The sequence below is a fragment of the Dendropsophus ebraccatus genome, chromosome 1 (assembly GCF_027789765.1).
Source record: "Dendropsophus ebraccatus isolate aDenEbr1 chromosome 1, aDenEbr1.pat, whole genome shotgun sequence".
Lineage (NCBI taxonomy): Eukaryota > Metazoa > Chordata > Amphibia > Anura > Hylidae > Dendropsophus > Dendropsophus ebraccatus.
The window spans coordinates 186,726,738-186,746,917 of NC_091454.1; the positions used below are offsets into that span (position 1 = coordinate 186,726,738).

At 42.4% G+C, this 20,180-nt stretch overlaps 1 protein-coding gene across 1 annotated transcript in view; it reads right to left on the reverse strand.

Annotated features, from left to right (window-relative positions):
- Window positions 1-13,641, reverse strand: part of ADGRA2 (adhesion G protein-coupled receptor A2) — a 127,070-nt gene extending 113,429 nt beyond the window's left edge. Inside the window, exon 1 of the mRNA XM_069986822.1 lies at window positions 13,198-13,641. Coding sequence (XP_069842923.1) covers window positions 13,198-13,430 — 233 coding nt within the window. The 5' untranslated portion in view covers window positions 13,431-13,641. The remainder of the gene's footprint in view (window positions 1-13,197) is intronic.
- Window positions 13,642-20,180: the final 6,539 nt, after the last annotated feature.

Consider the following 20,180-nt stretch of genomic DNA (forward strand, 5'->3'; position numbering starts at 1 on the left):
CCAAATAGGTTAAGGAAGTTGAGACCTTGTGATATAGTTCACATACAGCAGATTGGCTGACACTGCATATTGATCACCTAGCATTGTTCATAGCATCGAAATGTATATGTCAAGTAAGGCTCTGTTCACATCTGCACTGCAAATTCTGTAAAAAAAAAACACTTATTTGTGTCGTTTTGTCCAGTAAAATGATAAACAACATAATAGAAACCCAACTCAACGGGACCTGTCCAGTGTCTTTGGTGTCCATCGTGTTATATTGGAGGAGAACAATGGAAACAAACAATGCAAATTGTTTTTAATAAACTAAGCTTTTTGCTCCCTAAAACCAATTTTATAGTCAAATAGATTAATTAATCCTAATTTGATCTACAGTAAAATAGTTGGACTATAAAACCTTATGGAGAGAGGTGCCGGACCAGTACTGAGGTAAACATGCCTATTATGATGGGTTAGGATTAGTGCTGAGTGATGGAGCACTATGCACCTTGTGCTGTTTGGGATACTGTAAGACACATTAGAACTCCAGCGCTATGCCGCCAAAAGGTCTTGCAGTGACCTATTGCATATTTTTGTTCTATTTTTTGCATATTTCGTTCCATGTAGGGATGAAGTGCTAGACTCTCCCACTGTTCTCAATGGGGTTCGATACTTGAGTGGAACACTTAAGCATTTTAGTGCTCGCTTAACACTTGTCCGGATTGCTGTCAATCTGGTTAATTTGACAAACTCTACTTATCATATAACCAATTAATTTTGAACAATGACCCCACTGTGTCCTATTGATATTCCACTAATTCCTATGGTGGGAAAACACCTATACTGGTGTGTTTACACAGACAGATTTATCAGATATTTGTAGCCAAAGCCAGAAATGGAGAAATCTCAGTCTTTTCTTTATGACATGTTCTCGGTTTATTGTTTGTTCCTGGCTTTGGCTCCAAAAATCTGTCAGATAAATCTGTCTGTGTAAACACACCATAAGTCATCACAGTGCATATGTTTTACCATATGGACTCCACTGCTCAAAGCTAATGGTGAGTAAGTAAAAGTGACTGTACCACCAGGCCCAGGCTGAAGCATTGGAGGCGGGCCGACCCACGCTTAGTGGGAGGAAACCCCAGCCCCTCTATGATAGGGTTCCATTGATTCTAATGGAGTCACGTCATGGAGGGGCTGGGGTTTCTTCCCACTGGGGGGTGGGTCGGCCCCCCTCCAGTGCTTCAGCCTGGGCCTGGTGGTACAGTCACTTTAAGCACCCATTCCTTGGCCTTCTATCATCCTTAAAGGGGTATTCCAGTGAAAAGCTTTAGTAATTGAAAACTTAGTAACTTTGTAATATGCTTTAATCACCTATCTGCCCCCCATCCCTATCTTTTTCCCCCTCAACCCCCCACCAGGAAGTGAAGTAAACTCATTCTTACCTAATAACTGCTGACCCCAGGCTGCTCTGTGGCAGCCATTTTGTGACAATGACATCATCAAGAGGGAGGCGGGTCTAAGCCCTGTTAAACCAGCCTCCCTTTGTCAGATGACACAGGTTGCTCAGCTTTGATTGGCTGAAGATGTAAGCCATCTAACAGTTTTACAGAGTCAGTTAGACATCACATGAGACAAAGTGCATCATGGGAAAGCCCAAACCAGGAAGTAAAGAAAAAATGAAGCCACCAACTGGAGCTTCAGGGACCTGCAAACATCGGGAAATTCAAACGGAGGCAGACTGTGGAGGGATGGTAAATGTAAAAACTATGTTTGATTGTTTTTTTTTCTTATCAGCGCCGGAGTACCCCTTTAAGGCCCTGTTACACCAAGTGATTATTAACAGTATTTTCCCGATTATCGGTCATTACAGCCAATAATCGCTTGGTGTAATAGCTCCTGTTAAACGCCAATGATCAGCCGTCATACATAATGTCAGCTCATCCTTGTCTTTCAACTAGAACAATAGAGAAAGTATGCTGGCCGTCGCCCCATGCTTAAAAAGTTGCTACGCCCATTATTTCATCCAAAACAGCAGAAATTAGGTGGCCACATGGTAAAGAACCCAACGTATGATTCCTCACATTGGATACTACAGAGAATGGGAGACGGTAAGAAACTTCTCAGGTTCTACACATAAATGTCATATTTTCCATGGCTGATGACAAAATCCACCACTGTACTAGAGAATATATCACTGTGCCCTCCTGCTGGTCACTTTTATGTAAAGATGGATGGAAGGCACTACCCATAGACATGCCCTATAGAAATGCTCAGGCCACAGACTCCACAACAGCTGTATATACTTCAGTTCTTCACCCTCTCCGACCTAACCCTTGACCTGGAAGCAATAAACTATTTGTAAAGCACATTAAGATCCCATTCTCCTTGATACGGTACCTTCACATGTCTTCACTAGTTTCAGAACTATTCTCATTTATAGAGCAGCATGAGGAAAAGTCATCACTGCTAAACACTAGAATAACACCGCTATGTTCTGGAGGAGGGGGATGCTGACTGAGGATTAAATGCAGAATGTTCATAGTAAATTGCATGCTGGGTTTCCACATCAGAAAAGTACAAGGGAATTGCAAGGCTGCACATTTTAAGTTAAGATTTGCCAACATAAATCAGCTTACACAAATTCCCAGTCATAAGTATTAATTGTGGAGCGTTCCCAATGAAAACTAAACCATGAGTAGATTTAATGTGAAGCTCCACCTTGGAACAGCTTTAAAGAAAATAGTAGAGAAGTGTAGAAGCAACAGTCCCCTAATTTAATGTTTTTATTGGACTCTTTCCCTATAGCCGTGAGAACATTCCCATAATAACCCGCTGTCATGGTTGCAGACGACAGGCTGCTGTTGTAAGGAAGACTTTAGTCTGTTATTGCAGTGAAGATGTGCACTCGTTAAGCCCCGCCCTCATTTACTGTGTTCCATCCTGGTCTCCTTGTTACTAGAGACAGACTAAGCCTAACAACAGGTATTGGACGTCAGACTGAATGTAAGAGAAGCACCCGTCGGCTTTACAGATTTTTTTTTTTCCGGAGTGAGAGGTCATTTTTGGTATACGGAAGGAAGTTGTTTGAAATGACAGTAACTATTAATAACTTTACTACACTGTTGGAATGCTAATAAAAAAAGTATCTGAATGTATACTGTAGTCTGTCTTATGCCCCTATTCCACAGGTCGTTTAGAGGAGCAAACAAGCGCTCTCAGTGCTCGTTTGCTCCTCGTTCCCTGCTCGCTGCCGCCGCTATTCAACGCGGCTGCAGCGAGCGGGTGAGTGCGGGAGGGGGCGGCGGGGAGCTGCGGGGGGGCTGCCCGGGGGATCGCTGATCGTCCGGGCAGCCCATAGGATATAGCAGCGTCTGCTGCCGATGCTCCTACTCAACGGAGCGGCGGCAGCAGATCGCTGCTATATCAGTCGCTTGTTTTTCAACATGTTGAAAAACAAGCGACTGCAACGATCAGCCGACATGAACGATGTCGGCGGATCGTTGCACTCTTTTCTACCGGACGATTATCGTCCATAGCGGCCGATATCGGCCAAATACGAACGATAATCGTTCCGTGGAATAGGGCCTTTATTTGTTTGACAGAATTATCTAGAATTCTTTACTTTTCTACCACAAGTAAAATATATTGGCATAAGGCACACCAATAACTTGGTCTATTAAAGCTAATGGGTACTCTGTGCTCTAACCAAGGAGCATTTGTGGTTGAGGCTATCGGTGGCATAGACTCTGATAGGGAACATTTATAAGGGACATACTTTTATGGTAGAATCTGTTTTTGGACATTTGTAGTTGGTATTTGGGGCATTTATTGTTAACCGATTGTGTGTGCATGGGGGGACACTTTTAAGGGGCATCTGTGGATGGCTCACTGTTATAGGTGATCTGTGGCTGGCTCACTATTTTAGAAAAACTATGGTGGGCACACTGTTATAGAGGATCTGTGGCTGGCACACTGTTATAGGATATCTGTGGCTGGCACACTGTTATAGAGGATCTGTGGCTGGCACACTGTTATAGGATATCTGTGGCTGGCACACTGTTATAGAGGATCTGTGGCTGGCACACTGTTATAGGATATCTGTGGCTGGCACACTGTTATAGAGGATCTGTGGCTGGCACACTGTTATAGGATATCTGTGGCTGGCACACTGTTATAGGGGATCTGTGACTGGCACACTGTTATAGGATATCTGTGGCTGGCACACTGTTATAGGATATCTGTGGCTGGCACACTGTTATAGGGGATCTGTGACTGGCACACTGTTATAGGATATCTGTGGCTGGCACACTGTTATAGGGGATCTGTGACTGGCACACTGTTATAGGGGATCTGTGGCTGGCACACTGTTATAGAGGATCTGTGACTGGCACACTGTTATAGGATATCTGTGGCTGGCACACTGTTATAGAGGATCTGTGACTGGCACACTGTTATAGGATATCTGTGGCTGGCACACTGTTATAGGGGGTCTGTGACTGGCACACTGTTATAGGGGATCTGTGGCTGGCACACTGTTATAGAGGATCTGTGACTGGCACACTGTTATAGGATATCTGTGGCTGGCACACTGTTATAGAGGATCTGTGACTGGCACACTGTTATAGGATATCTGTGGCTGGCACACTGTTATAGGGGGTCTGTGACTGGCACACTGTTATAGGATATCTGTGACTGGCACACTGTTATAGGGGATCTGTGGCTGGCACACTGTTATAGGATATCTGTGGCTGGCACACTGTTATAGGATATCTGTGGCTGGCACACTGTTATAGGGGATCTGTGACTGGCACACTGTTATAGGATATCTGTGGCTGGCACACTGTTATAGGGGATCTGTGACTGGCACACTGTTATAGGGGATCTGTGGCTGGCACACTGTTATAGAGGATCTGTGACTGGCACACTGTTATAGGATATCTGTGGCTGGCACACTGTTATAGAGGATCTGTGACTGGCACACTGTTATAGGATATCTGTGGCTGGCACACTGTTATACGGGGTCTGTGACTGGCACACTGTTATAGGGGATCTGTGGCTGGCACACTGTTATAGGGGATCTGTGACTGGCACACTGTTATAGGATATCTGTGGCTGGCACACTGTTATAGGGGATCTGTGGCTGGCACACTGTATAGGGGATGGAGATGGCATACTGTTATAGGGGGTCTTTATATGGCACACTGCTATAGGGGATCTAAGGATGGCACACTGTTATAGGGCATGTGTGGATGGCACACTGTTTAGGGGATCTGCAGCTGAAACGCCCTTTAGTGGGGGCGGGGCATCTGTGGTGGGAACACTGTTTTGGGAGAATTTGCGGTTGTCACTATTAGCAGGGGGCCACTGTGTATACATGTGTATATGAAGATGCCCTGCACAAGATGTACATGCCCTGCACTAGCCAGAATCCAACCTATATAACGCACATAAGTTTTCTGTTATATAACACAGTCCCTCCTTACTGGTGTCTTACAATCACAATACACAGTTCTAGGTTGGACAATTTTCAGCGTCATCTTAACTGGACCATGAAGTCATCCCAAGCTCCACTGAAACAGAAATCCTGGTTCACGTCTGGAAAGTCGCTCTTGACATGGCGGCTACAAACAGGACTCTGTCCATGTCTTCAGCATGAAGAAAGACTAATACAAAGTTTATACTTCTATAATGAGACGTTCTCCCCCCATGGTATAGAATTTCACTTGCTCACACAAGGCACATTGGTGGACTCTGTTCTCCTACATCTGGAAACACTTGAGTTTTTGTGAGCCGGGATGTGTCACACAAAGTCTTACTGCACCTATCTGCAGAGCTCTGCACATCTATACATCAGGCCGTGTAACAGCAAACGGCTGATCTCTAAGACATGAATCACTCTTAGGATTTCATAATTCTTCGATGTCAAAAACTGCACTACATGGGGGGCGATCATAGACACCGAGGCTTGGCCTGTCACACTGGGTCATGTATTAATACATACTGTATATTGCAATATTCCCATGAATTGCTTTTCCTTATGGGACACTCTTTCCTGATGTTCTCGGTTTACTATTACAGTAATGACGAGGATGAGATTCCCATCTCTATGTGTGCTTACATATCAGTTATCAATGTAAACAGTCAAGAAAGATTTTTGGAACAGAAGCCAAACGAATGACTTTGCTGGTTACAATTCACATTTAAAGACCTGTCACTTAAAAAAAAAAAAAAAAATCAAAAAGAAATTTCAAAAGTTTTGATCAGTTGGGATGTGACTCCAACCAATCACTAGAATAAGGTGGGAGAAGTATGCACTAAATACCATATGCCATGTAAGTCTATGGGACATCTTGGTTGCACACACTGAGACCGTTCAGAGGAGTACTCAGCCACGCAATACTCTCTGTTCATTCCACCGGTCTATTGGGTCTGACCACTGACCGATCGGAACTTTTCACATGTCTCTACGACATATTTGTCTACGACACTTTAACTGTTCAATAAGCTTGGTGGTTACAATACACTCCAAGTGGAACTCTTAAAGTCCCTATAAACATTAAATTAATGGTGGCTGAACCCACCAATTTTGGCAGGTCTGATCGGCCATCTGATTTGCACTGGGCCCTTCCAACTCTTGCCCCGATGGCAGATGTTGGGAGAGAAAAGGGTCGTGTAGTTGGATTTAACATACTCAATCCTTTTCTTCTTATGGGCCAGGCCTGCATGTGTATGGGAATGGGAAAGTCAAGAGACATACAGTAGCTGCTGGATGAAAAAGTGTTCTGCAAACAGTTAACTGATGTGTATATCCAGTCTGGTGGTTGCTGTTCACTCCTGGTGGTATGGAACACTTGACAGTTCTTGGGACCTCTATGTCCCAGTGATCACCACACCTGTGCGGTAAGCTTGGTGGTTACTTGGTCATTGTACCACCGGTGGTCGGAAACCCCCCCCCCCCCCCCCTCTTCCCATGATCTGCTTGTTATCCCCTATGGATAGTTGATAACAAGAGATGGAAATCCCCCTTTAACTGTTATTCTAGTATGCTAACTTTTTCATAAAACATGTATCTTGCCAGGCCATCTGTGTATCTATACACACGCAAAAAAGCACTTGACACAATTTATTCGGAGATCTGTTTTAAAAGAGAAGCATATGTGCGGATGATGTAGTAAAAGGGTAAATGCACACATGGTGGATCTGCTGCAGTGTTCTTTGTTCTGTCCTTGTGCGTTTACCTATCAGTTATCAATGATGGCACAGAGGATCAATGTCATATAATGGGTGGTCAAGGGTTCCTTTTAAAAGTTTCCTTTTACATGACTGTGTGAAAAGAATAGTTTTAAGGGGAACCCTTGACCACTCATGCTTGATAAAGACCTTAGGGTCGAAATCTTGCTGTGTTGTACCTGATCATATAAATAAACTAGACTTATTTTTTATGGTATCCAGAGAATTTTATTGGAGAACTTGATTAATATCTTCAAATGAAAATTCTCAAAAGATCCAAACCTACTGGTGCACCAAGACGTAGCTACAAGCGTGTGTAGTCCATTTGGCACAGACCCTACAGCTCAGACAACATAGTATTTGACCTCTATGTAGTTCTCAAGTCTATGATTATCTTAGGCTAAACTAGATAGGAAAATTACATTCTCAGAAAGGAAATCACAAATATTCCAACAAGTGTGAACAAGAAGAATACAAGAGAGTCTTCATAGATAACGGCAAAGAAAACAGAAGATCGTTTTTTTTATCATGGAAGGAAAGAGTGTGATAAAGTACAACATGCCATGTCAACCATACACATTGTAATCCTGGATTCTTCAGAAAGGCCAGATAAGAAAACATCTATGGTACACTTCAGATGTTTATGTAAATTTTACATTAATCTCACGTGAATATAACGGTTGTTTGTACAATACCAATATTGTCTATAGTCTATAGTACCAAACTGAATGTATGAGGTCAAATGACCATGTCTTCTCTAAAAAAAAAAAACAAAAAAAAAAAACAAACACTGATCGCCACAGATCTGGCTACTGAAATCCGTGGCGATTGGCCAAGGAAGCTTCAGGTAACTGCACAAGTCTCCTGCAGTGGCCACTACAGGAGGAGTGTGGTATTACATGGAAAAAATGTAATTGACCAAACAACTTTTAAGTAATCTAATGATCCATTACATACAGTTCAAAGGGTACTTGCAACTTGTTTTTCCCCTATAGCATAACACTGAAGTCATGGCTTGATGGGCATTATACCCCAACTTATGGGTAACATGGCATGGTAATGTAGACTTAGTCTTGTTGGGCTATCCCATACATAGGGTTTCTAACCAAAATGTTAGCTATAAAAAACATCTATCCCAACAGATTACATGGACCGGGTGGTCTTTTTTCACCATTTCTTCTACATATAATATAACATTACAGAGAAGAATAGAACCGTGTTACTTGATCTATATTTATGTATTCCTGGAGAGCCCCTTTCCTTAGATCTATATACATCACTCTTCTTCTATCACACATACAATTAATAACACTGTATATAGAAGCTGTTTATCCGACATGTGAAGCTCCAGCTGTTGAGAACCAAGTTCCAGCTGCTTGTCAAATAATTCTGGCGTTTGCTGCTCCAGAGTCCCCATTTTCCTACCTCTGGTACAGGATAAAAGCATGTGCTGACCATGTGTACACAACTAAAATATGCAAACATTGTGTCAGCTAATATTTATGGCAATGAATTCCAGCTTCTCGTGTGCTATTGATTACAGGACTGCCAAAGTCTGGAATGTCCCTCCTGAGAGATGTGTCCGCACCTATTGCTGGACTCATAAGCCATAAGTTGTGGTCAAATCCATGTACAACTCCAACCTATGTACATGTATGTCTAAGCAGGTCACTGCAGCATGATCCTTGTCCCAGGGCTGCTCTTAGAGGTGCGTCACCTCTGTAGGACACACCACTTATAAAGACATTGGTGCAAGCCTGTACTTAATGTGCAGGGCACAGCTATATTCTTAAGGTTTTGGCTGTTTTGGCCAAAGCTATTAGGGTAATGTATGGGTATCTGTAGAGTGTTCTACCGCATTAGTATACCATAAGCATTTGTGTGGGTGTGAACAAGGTACCTCCTCCAACTTTGAAACCAAGTCTATAAGCTTTACTAAACAGGCTGTACAGTTCATCTGGGATAAGGGCAATGCCCAAGGCAAGGCTGTATTAACAGCTGCTGCTGCCCTAGGCACTAAACCTGAAGACGCCCCATCTTCACGCACCTATTGGCGATACCAGACCTGACCAATACCACCATACCCCCCACCCCACTGGAAAAGACACCAGATTTACTGGCAAGTCTAAACGGGAGGAGGGAAACTAAAAAAATAAAAACAAACCACGGGTGCCTAGTGGTAAATACGGCCCTGGCCCAAGGGTCCAGGTTATGAGTGGTCTCTTCGTCAGTCATGGGGGGGGGATAGAAATGAAAACAATGACACTTTCCCTAGCTGAATACTTTCTTTTGGCGATAAAATGGGTCCCACAATAAAGTGACCAATGTGTTAAGAAAATACAAATGTATACATTTTTGGATCTTTTTCTTTTGATACCTATGCCAGGTCACAAATTCTCTAACTGGCTCCTAAAGTATATGGTATTTGCCTATGTTTGACCCACTGACAGATAAAACAGGAAACATAAAGACATAATAAGAAATACTTCATTTACAAATAATTATGGATCGCGTTGGTAAAATATTCCTACGACACTTCCAAAAAAAATATATATAAAAAATATATATTTATTGCCTTTTTCATAGGTCTCTTTAGTATCTTCACCATTGAGGATATATTTAATAACATTGTATTAGGAAATGTTATTTACAGGGGTTATGTCAAGATTACAAGCTGTCCCCTAGTACAACTACTGAAAGTTGGTGGTCCTTCCACTGGGACCCCATCATTCATGATAATGGAGGTCAGTTGTCAGTTGCCTGAGTAAATGGAGTGTCATCGCACATGCTTAAACACTGCTAGATTTATTCTATATGGGCTGTCTGAACATAGTGAGGATATTGGTGGCTGAGCATGAGCACTGTCGTTCCCTTAACTTTTTTCTCATGACTAGTGGAGGTCCCAGTGGTTGACCACAGTGATCAGCTTGTTAATGCTTATTCTATGGATAGAGGACAACTTAAAGCGAATGTACCTTAAGTTACACCGCTTTAAGATTTTTACATCAATAGAGACCTATGCTGCAGTCCTTTTTTTGATTCCCGCGCACAGTGCCGATCCATTCCTGGTCACTGGCTCGGCCTGAAGAACTAGAAGTGGGACGAAACCCTTCCCTTCTGTGATGGGCTTTATTGATTCTAATGAAGCCGCATCACAGAGGGGAGGGCGTCACCGGGAATAGACCGACGCTGTGTGCGGAAATTGGGCCGCGGTTCAAAAAAAGGGCCGCGGCACCGACATCCCCGCTCCAGCGCCGATCTATCAATATAAAAATCTTAAAGTGATTTACCTGCTGGTACAATCGCTTTAATCTTGTAATTACCCCTTTAAAGGGGTTTTCCCATCTTGGCAAATTATCCACAGAAGATCCACAGGATGTGCAACCCACCACTTTATTCTACTGGGAGACTCGGGTCCTCACTGTCAAGATTGCAGGGGGCCCCAGTGGTTGGACCCCCAGCTATCATCTAGTTATCCCCTATCCTGTGAATGGAGGATGACTAAGATAGGAAAACTCCTTTATGCAATCCCACAATATTTTATTTAAGGTTATTATCAATTCTATTCAGGTTTATAGATGTCTCAGAAGGGGAATTGCCTACTTGGTACCTCCTCCAAAGAGCATCCTTCAGTTTTGGGGAATCACCATGCCATGTATTACATAGTTTACGATTTATCTAAATCAGCCATATTTCTCCAGTAGTGCCCAATGCAATGGTGAGGAGTAGTCATCTGCAGTTTACCCTGGCAATAACAGTTGATCATTGGGGGTTTCAGCTGATCTTTTGGAGATTTCATTTAAAGGAGAGATTATCCTGATGAGACAGCCCCTTTAATTCTCCACAGTATCAATGCCTCATGCTGAGGTAAATCCATTCTGTAGCTCTCCAGCTTGGGGTTGTACTTCTGCAATACATGGAGAGCCACATGTTGGGGAACACTGCTACAGAATATGGAGTTGCATCTATATTACTGCAACCTTCATGAATGAATGATAAATAATAATTCTACACATCGCTACTATACTGTAGTATCACTAGAACATCACCGAATCACTAGAATATTACTGACACAACACTAGAACATCACTGATACACTAGAATAATACTGATACAAGACTAAAATAATACAGATATAACACTAGAATATTACGGATATAACACTAGAATATTACTGACACAACACTAGAACATCACTGATACACTAGAATATTACTGATACAAGACTAAAATAATACAGATATAACACTAGAACATCACTGATACAACTCTAGAACATCACTGATACACTGGAATATTACTGATACAAGACTAAAATAATACAGATATAACACTAGAATATTACGGATATAACACTAGAACATCACTGATACACTAGAATATTACTGATACACTAGAATATTACTGATACAACACTAGAACATCACTGATACACTAGAATATTACTGATACAACACTAGAACATCACTGATACACTAGAATATTACTGATACAACACTAGAACATCACTGATACACTAGAATATTACTGATACAACACTAGAACATCACTGATACACTAGAATATTACTGATACAACACTAGAACATCACTGATACACTAGAATAATACTGATACAAGACTAAAATAATACAGATATAACACTAGAATATTACGGATATAACACTAGAACATCACTGATACAACTCTAGAATAATACTGATATAAAACTAGAATATTACTGATATAATACTAGGATATCACTGACACAATGCTAGACTATTACTAATATGACACTAGAATATTACTGATATAACACTAGACTATTACTAATATGACACTAGGATATTACTGATATCGCGCTAGGATATTACTGATATAATACTAGAATATTATTGATACAACACTAGAATATTACAGATATAACACTTGCATTGTCCTGCAGGAAATTCTTAACTGATAACCATTAAAAGGGGTTCTCCAATTTTATTCTGGAGACATTCTAGACTCAATACAACTGTAGCAAACTCTCAGCTGTGAGCAGTACTCTGTTCCCATTCATTGACAGCAAGTAGAACTCTTACAGACTGTGACAGAGGGAATGCCCAGGACATTTGAAAGATGCGGTGCTTTCCGTTCATAAAAAATAGATAACAGTGATACACAGGACTTCTATAGGTTAGAGGTATTGTTTCTCAGACAATCAAATAGCCACAGTCTAGTTATTTGTCACAGTAATACAGTAATATCTATGGAGAGGTGGACAAATTGTAGTGGTTAGGTACCCAATGTGTCATCTATCTATCTCCTATCTATCTATCTATCTCCTATCTATCTATCTATCTATCTATCTATCTATCTATCTATCTCCTATCTATCTATCTATCTATCTATCTATCTATCTATCTATCTCTCTCTCTCTCTCTCTCTCTCTCTCTCTCTATCTCTCTCTCTCTCTATCTATCCTTCTATCTATCCTTCTATCTACCTATCTCCTATCTATTATGTATCCATCCATCCCTATATCAGAGAAAGATAAGCAGACAGGCCTCTATACATAAATCACATGTTTTTGTTGGTAGCCAAGCACAAATAAATCCCACAGAGATTAATGGACAATAACCCAAAAAGTCGCAGCAGCAGCAGCAGCAGCAGTACCCTTAGAGGGACAGTATATATCTCCTCAGACCGACCACCTGTCCCCTCCTCTGGTTTACAGTCTCTAGTATCTGCCCTGGCTTCAGATGTATTGATCACTGTATATACTGTATATACTGTATGGATATGCAGGGTACACTGCACCCAGCAGCCACAAGAGCTGAGAGAACTGACACAGAACAACTCCACAAACTTCTATGGGGAGAGAATCAAAGTTGTGCGACTTCGGAAACTTCAGGAAAGTCGCACCCTGTCACTCAGCCACATGCGACATCTCATCTCCTAATCCATTAACCCTTTGCCCCCCAGTACCAGTCACAGGGCAGTATAAGGCACATGCACTACTCACAGGGTGCCGGTCTTGTTGGGCAGCAGGGCAGGATCGGGCACCTCCAGCAGATCCTCATTGGTGCAGACCACCTTCTTCCTCGGGGCACTGGACGAGCCCACCCCAGGCTTGGAGCGCTCCACTACACACTTACAGCTGTGGATGAGGACAGGACAGCACTGGCTCCATCCTAGGAGGCACAGGAGGGAGAAGACAACCAGGGGGGAACTAGGGCTCCTCAGTCCAAGCATCATGACAGGCAGGGACACCTATCAGCCCATCCTATGCCACCTCCAGAGTGCTGTGCCCAGGAAACTACCAGCCTGGCTCCTTCTCTACAAGTCTTGCACACAGTCTGCAGCTGGGACAGGGTGAGGCTGCATGTTGTGGGGGCAGGGTCCCATAGGGAGAGGTGCTGCAGCTGCTCCCTGCCTATATGATGGTATATAGCGGATTGTATGTGGGGCTGCTGCACTCCTAGTCCTGGAGCCTGCACCTCCTCCCTCCCTGCACGGCCCCCGCCCGGTCCTAGTGCCGCCCTCTGCATTCATTCTGCATCCAGATCTGGATACCTAGGAAGGATGCACAGCTCAGGAAACGGACGGAAACACAGGGGTTTTCCTGATTCTTTACAGGCTCTTGGGAAAATAAGCATATAGTCCCAGATATATACATTGTATACAAATGTTATGTAAATAGGGCAAGAATAACACAACACCTAGAGTATAGTTACTAATATTACCAATACTTATAGTGTATGGGGATGAGTATATACAGTTATATAGCTCCTGGATTCTATATATTGTGGGGGCAGGGGAAGAAGAAGCATGGCTTGCACATATACCATTACTTTCCTGTTTAGAAAAAGTGACTGGAGTGACTGCACCCATACCTCAAGGGGTTTGGGGAGTTCTGTAGTTTTGACATGAAAAGGGGCCATGTGCACCACTATTAGGCTATGTTCACACAACGTATGTTTTACATAAATCATGTCCGTTGTTGCCGTGATTTACACAAAACATAGGCTATGTTCACACAATGTTTTTCAGCTCCGTTTAAAATGACATCCGTCATTTTGAGTCTAAAATAACAAGACGTCATTTAGCTGTCTGGCCTCCCCTTAATGCAATAACAGCTGTTGGTACAGTATTCTAGTTTGGGGTTACTAAATGGACTTTGGGTGTGGCTTAAAGGAGAAGTCCAGCGAAAATGTTTATTAAAGTATTGTATTGCCCCCTCAAAAGTTATACAAATCCCCAATATACACTTATTACGGGAAATGCTTATAAAGTGCTTTTTTTCCCTGCACTTACTACTGCATCAAGGCTTCACTTCCTGGATAACATGGTGATGTCACGACCCGACTCCCAGAGCTGTGCGGCTGTGGCTGCTGGAGAGAATGATGGCAGGGGGACACTGAGGGACACAGAGCACTGGAGGGACACTGAGCATCCCCCTGCCATCATCCTCTCCAGCAGCCACGTTCCTTAAAATCGCTCCATTCCCAGGCTTATAGCGCTTTTATCCTTTGGCCTATGGGGCCAGGAGTGTTTACACATGATATACGCTCCGGCCGTGATTCCATTTGGCCGCAGAAAAAAATTACATATCAGTTTTCATGTGACCAATATTTATTGAATAGCGGCCGCAGAGAACCTGTCAGTTCACACAATAAAGCGTGCATTGTGTGCAGTGGTGAACTCGCATGCAAGTGCACACGGGTGCGCTCGTATCCTGATTCAGCAGAAGAGAAGATCATCAGTACCAGCTGGGATGATCTTCAGTAACACCGGCAGTTCTGTGACCCAGCTGGGTCACAGAACGGTCGGTGTTTTACGTAGTGTGAACCTGGCCTTATGGTGTGCAAGAGTCATCTTTTTTTTTACAGATTTGCACATAAATTAGGACTTTTCCCCCCAGTTTTTGTCACTTTTTAAGTCAGTACCATGTAGCTGCTTAGATCCCTCAGGATCATTAGATAAAGCCAGGAGAAGAGCTTGGTAAAGCGATTCACTCCCTGGCACACTGCAATCTCAATCTTATTGCAGAAGACAGGCTCAGATGTGAGTCAATAAAGTCCGTCTCCTGCAGAGAGACAAAGATCGCAGCAAACCAGGGAGTGAAGCACTTGGCTGAGCACTTCTCCTAGCTCTCTCTCCTATGGTCCTATTAGACAAAGGTCCTATTTTTTGTTTTTTTTCCAATTATTGCTAAACAATTGCAAACAAGCACTTTTGCAAATGACCTGAATGTTTTCACAGTAAGGGCCCTTTTCCACAGGCCGAGCAACCATGTAAACGAGCGCCAATCTGCTAGATCGGCGCTCGTTTACTGGGCCTAATCTACGGCCCCGATGATCGTGAAACAAGGGCTGCAAAGACATCCTTACCAATGTCCTTGCAGCCCTTGTTTCATACATTACCTGTTCGGGCTGCAGGTCTTCTTCTCCCGGTCCTGCGCGGCAGCATCGGCTTCGGAGCGGAGCTGTCTGAACTGACAGACTGCTCAGCCAATCACTGGCCGCGGCGTTTCCTTTGGCAGATAATCTTTCTTTGTAAATGGACCCTAATACACAGAACAATCGTTTGTACACTCTTTACTTTATAAGTAAACAATGTGTACATACACCGAACGATTAGTGGTTTATGGTCAGCTCAAAAGATGTGATCAACGACATAGGAACAAATTTTCGTTAGTCATTTGATCGTTGCCTGCATACAAACGGGAAGATTATCGCTAAAATTCAAACGATATAACGATTTTTCACACACTTTGGGGGAGATTTATCAAACATGGTGTAAAGTGAAACTGGCCCAGTTGCCCCTAGCAACCAATCAGATTCCACCTTTCATTTTCCAAAGAGTCTGTGAGGAATGAAAGGAATCTGATTGGTTGCTAGGGGCAACTGAGCCAGTTTCACTTTACACCATGTTTGATAACTCTCCCCCTTTAAGTCTTTTATATACCTTTTTTATTTTTCTATGTACAGAGCCATATGAGGGTTATGTTTTTGCTGGAAAAGTTGCACTTTTTATTGGCACTCTTTATTTAACGTTTGTGTGGTTTAACTGAAAAAATATGCAATTGTGCAAATTTTTGTGGAAATCATTAATTTATTCACTGTATGGGAAAAAAATGTGGACGGTATGCTATTGGTCCGTACCATGACAGCAATACCAAGTTTGTATACTTCTTATACCTCTATAAGGCCATGTTCATACAACAGTTTTTAAGTAAAATAACGGGTGCAAAATTAATGTAAAAATAACAGCCATTATTTACTGATTTCAATGATGCCCATTGAAGTCAATGCAAACAACGGCCGTCAGTTCACATATTGTATTCAATAACGGACGTTGTTCGCAGCGGCCGTCACATTAATGTTCAGGACATTTATTCGTATCTGTTATTTAGCAAACAACAACCATTATTTTAATTTGTTGACACACAGATTTATTTTTTTAAAATAAATAAAAAAATAGCCACAACCAAAAAGGTGTTAAAAGGCGTCCATCTTGAACATGAACCTAAATAATGAAGGTCGGCGCCAAAGTATGGTGAATGACGGACGTTGTTTTAGACCCAAAACAATGTCGTTGTAATTGAATCTAAAATAACGACCATAGAAAATCTTTGTATGAACACAAAAAAAAAATGCCATGGCATTTCAGCAAAAACCACTGTTGCCAGATGTTAGCTGTAACAACTGTTTATGAAATGCCATATATCCTTGGCGGGCTTTATCTGTGGCGTTTTTCTCTCATACAGTTCAATAGAATTTCTTCTGTTCATCTAAAAAAAAGCCAAACGCCATTCACACCTAAAGTCAAAAACGCCAGTAAAATGCCAAAATAATCTTTGTAATTGCCAATTTTTGGCAATTTTTCTGGCTTTTTTTGGAGGCCAGAAAAACGCTGCTGAAAAGCTGTGTATGAAGCCACCCTTACTTTTGTACTTTTTGTCTACAGATGATGTACAGTAGTTTTTTAATTTTGACAATTTTGGTATATATGGTACTTTTTTGATGCTTTTTATTGATTTCTCTTTTTTTTATGTGTTGTGTCCAAACATCAGCAACTAACGGGGTTTATTTAAATAGTTATTATGGGGGGTTAAATTATTCACAGAAAATTGACTTTCTTTCAACACTTTTTAGTCCCCTCCTGGGGGTTTCCATAGGCAATCATTCAATTGCTTATATAGATTATAGCAGCTTTATTACATTAGCACTGTGCTAGTACAGTCTACCAATGGGAGGCTCAGGCTGTACTATCAGATCCATCACAGCAGCCACGGAGGCCTAGAGGTATCCGCCTGTCAGTCAGCATCATAGGATTGCATTGCTGAGTACTGATCTTAGGACGTTAAGATCATAGGATTACATAGTGGTCAGAGTGCTGATCTGACCACTATAAGGCTATGTTCACACGCTGTACAAACAACGCTACCTACGGACGGAATTAATGATCATGTTAGCATTAAACAAATGCAGTTTACGGCGTAAACATATACAGCGTGTGAACATAGCCTTAATGCAGTGTAGAACTATATTGGTGATACAATCGCTATTGCCCATAGCATCTATAAGGACACATTACCTACATCTGAGCGATCTGAGTGGTTTCCAATGCTGAAAAAGTTCCAATGTTACTGGCGAGTGTCCATGTAGTGGGCTTGGCTATTGAGCTTGCCCCATGTCACCCCGCAGAAGGGGTTAAAAAGGATTTGTGGTCATTCCTGCAGGAAGTGGTTTAGAATTTCCAATTTGAAACAGTTCTCTCTGCTGCCACCTCTGTCCATGTCAGGAACTGTCCAGAGCAGGAGCAAATCCCTATAGAAAACCTTTTCTGCTCTGGACAGTTTCTGATATGGACAGAGGTGGCAGCACTGGAAAGATTACACCACTTCCTAAAGGACATATAGCAGCTGATAAGTACTGGAAGACTGGAGATTTTTAAATAGAAGTAAATTACAAATGCCACAGGATAGTGAGCAGCACAGCTTGGAGCTCATAAGTCTGTGTCATTTTCAAGCTTACAAATCTATATAACTTTCTGAAACCAGTTGATTTGAAAGAAAAAGATTTATGCCGTAGTACCCCCTTAAGTTAAATGACACTTACTCTCCTTATCCCGTATGTGTGTGTGCCGCCTGGATGCTGACAGAACATGAAGCAGAGTGGAGTCCTGCAGCATACTACCATTATTACCATTCTAGGGCGTTGCTTTCTATGTTATCTATTATCACTAGCATGCCTCTATGACATTATTATACTATGTTCTAATTAATCTGGCACTATTATGTGTGCACTACGTTTCGCCACAGCAGTGGCTTTGTCAAAGGCAAGGAAAAACGCTTGTGTTTTTAATTCAGGGCATCTGTCTATAGCTAATATAGCGGAATATAGGTTTTGGAGGTATAGACAAGTAAGTACCGCTAGCCAGGGACATGATGAATTGATACTATACATGAGAATAGGCAGATAGCCTTTGGTGATTTTAAACATTATGGCAAAATACAGATATAACATTTTAGAATTAGTTAGGTAGAAGAAAAGTTGTGTTTTTAAGACCTAACAGTCTCCCTTTTCTACTTTAGCCATTGTGACATCCATTGTTACCGACCAACTGTGACTTTACGGACACTCTAAAAGATGGGTGCTTTCGTCTGCTCCCTATAGTGTGCACAGTACGTTTATGCTTTCTGAGTCTGCACAGAATGCCAGGACTATCATACGCAATGCAATCATATGGATGCTGGGAACGCTACGGGGGCGGTGTGGGCCGAGCAGGAATGAGGTTTAGATTATCCGGCTGCTGCAATCAGCTGATGTGTTATCAGTATAGACAACAAGACAATAGTGGTAGGGATGATGCAGTCCAGTATGCTGGGACCGTTGTAAAATAGCTGAGGTAAAGGCCCTATTACATTATTGGCCATATTCGGTCGTTGCGGACGATAATCGTCCCTTGTAATGGAAGGCAACGATCAGCCGACATGAACGATGTCGGCTAATCGTTGCTGTTGTTAATCTTTCAACAATCTGCTGCCGTCACTCGCTGCCCAGACGATCTAGCGATCACCCGGGCAGCCTCCCCGCAGCTCCCCGCAGCCCCCCTGCACTCACCCTCTTGCTGTCGCCGCGTGTAACGAGCGCTCGTTTGCTTTTCCAGTTGCCCTGTTTAATAGGGGCATAAGTATGTACAGGTAAATTTAGCCATACACATATAACTCACTCCTTCTGTGATGAGTGTCCCCCCCCCCCCCCATATACATGCTGCTTGGCTTCAGTTTGCATATAACCTGAATGGAGAGAGAGGAAAAGCCGCTGCAGGACTCCTCTGTGATGGCTTATCTTAAAAAAAAAATAAGTAAAAGGGACAGTTGAGATTCTATATACCCCATCATTATCTCCACCATTCCTTCTCTTTTAGGGGAGCACATTGGAGCACATCTAGCCAACCTGTGACCCTCCAGCTGTTGCAAAACTTCAATTCCTATCATGCCTGCTCAGCCAAGGCTTTGGGATGGGAATTGTAGGCATGACAATTGTAGGCATTATAATAATTGGAGGGCTGCAGGTTGGACACCATCGCATTAGTCAAGTTTGTCTGACATTCATCTAATGTATATGAGATATGAGATACATGTCTACGCCATGGATCTCCTAATTCAGGACAGTCTAAGAAAACGAAGAAGGAATAATCCCCAGTAAAGGAAAAGTGCACTAACCTGAAGTACCAGTGGTGCCTTGGATTACAAGCTTAATTCTTTCCAGGACCGCGCTTGTAATCTAAATCCACTCTTACACCAAAGCAAATTTTCCCATAGGAAATCATAGACATGCAGACAATTGGTTCCACACCCCAAAATAATGATTTATTATTCTGAATAACATGTAAAACAGATGAAACAAACATTCAGAAACAGCAGAATATGTAATATAAGTTACTGTACAGCAGGGGTCTCAAACTCGCGGCCCGCGGGCCAACTGCGGCCCTCGG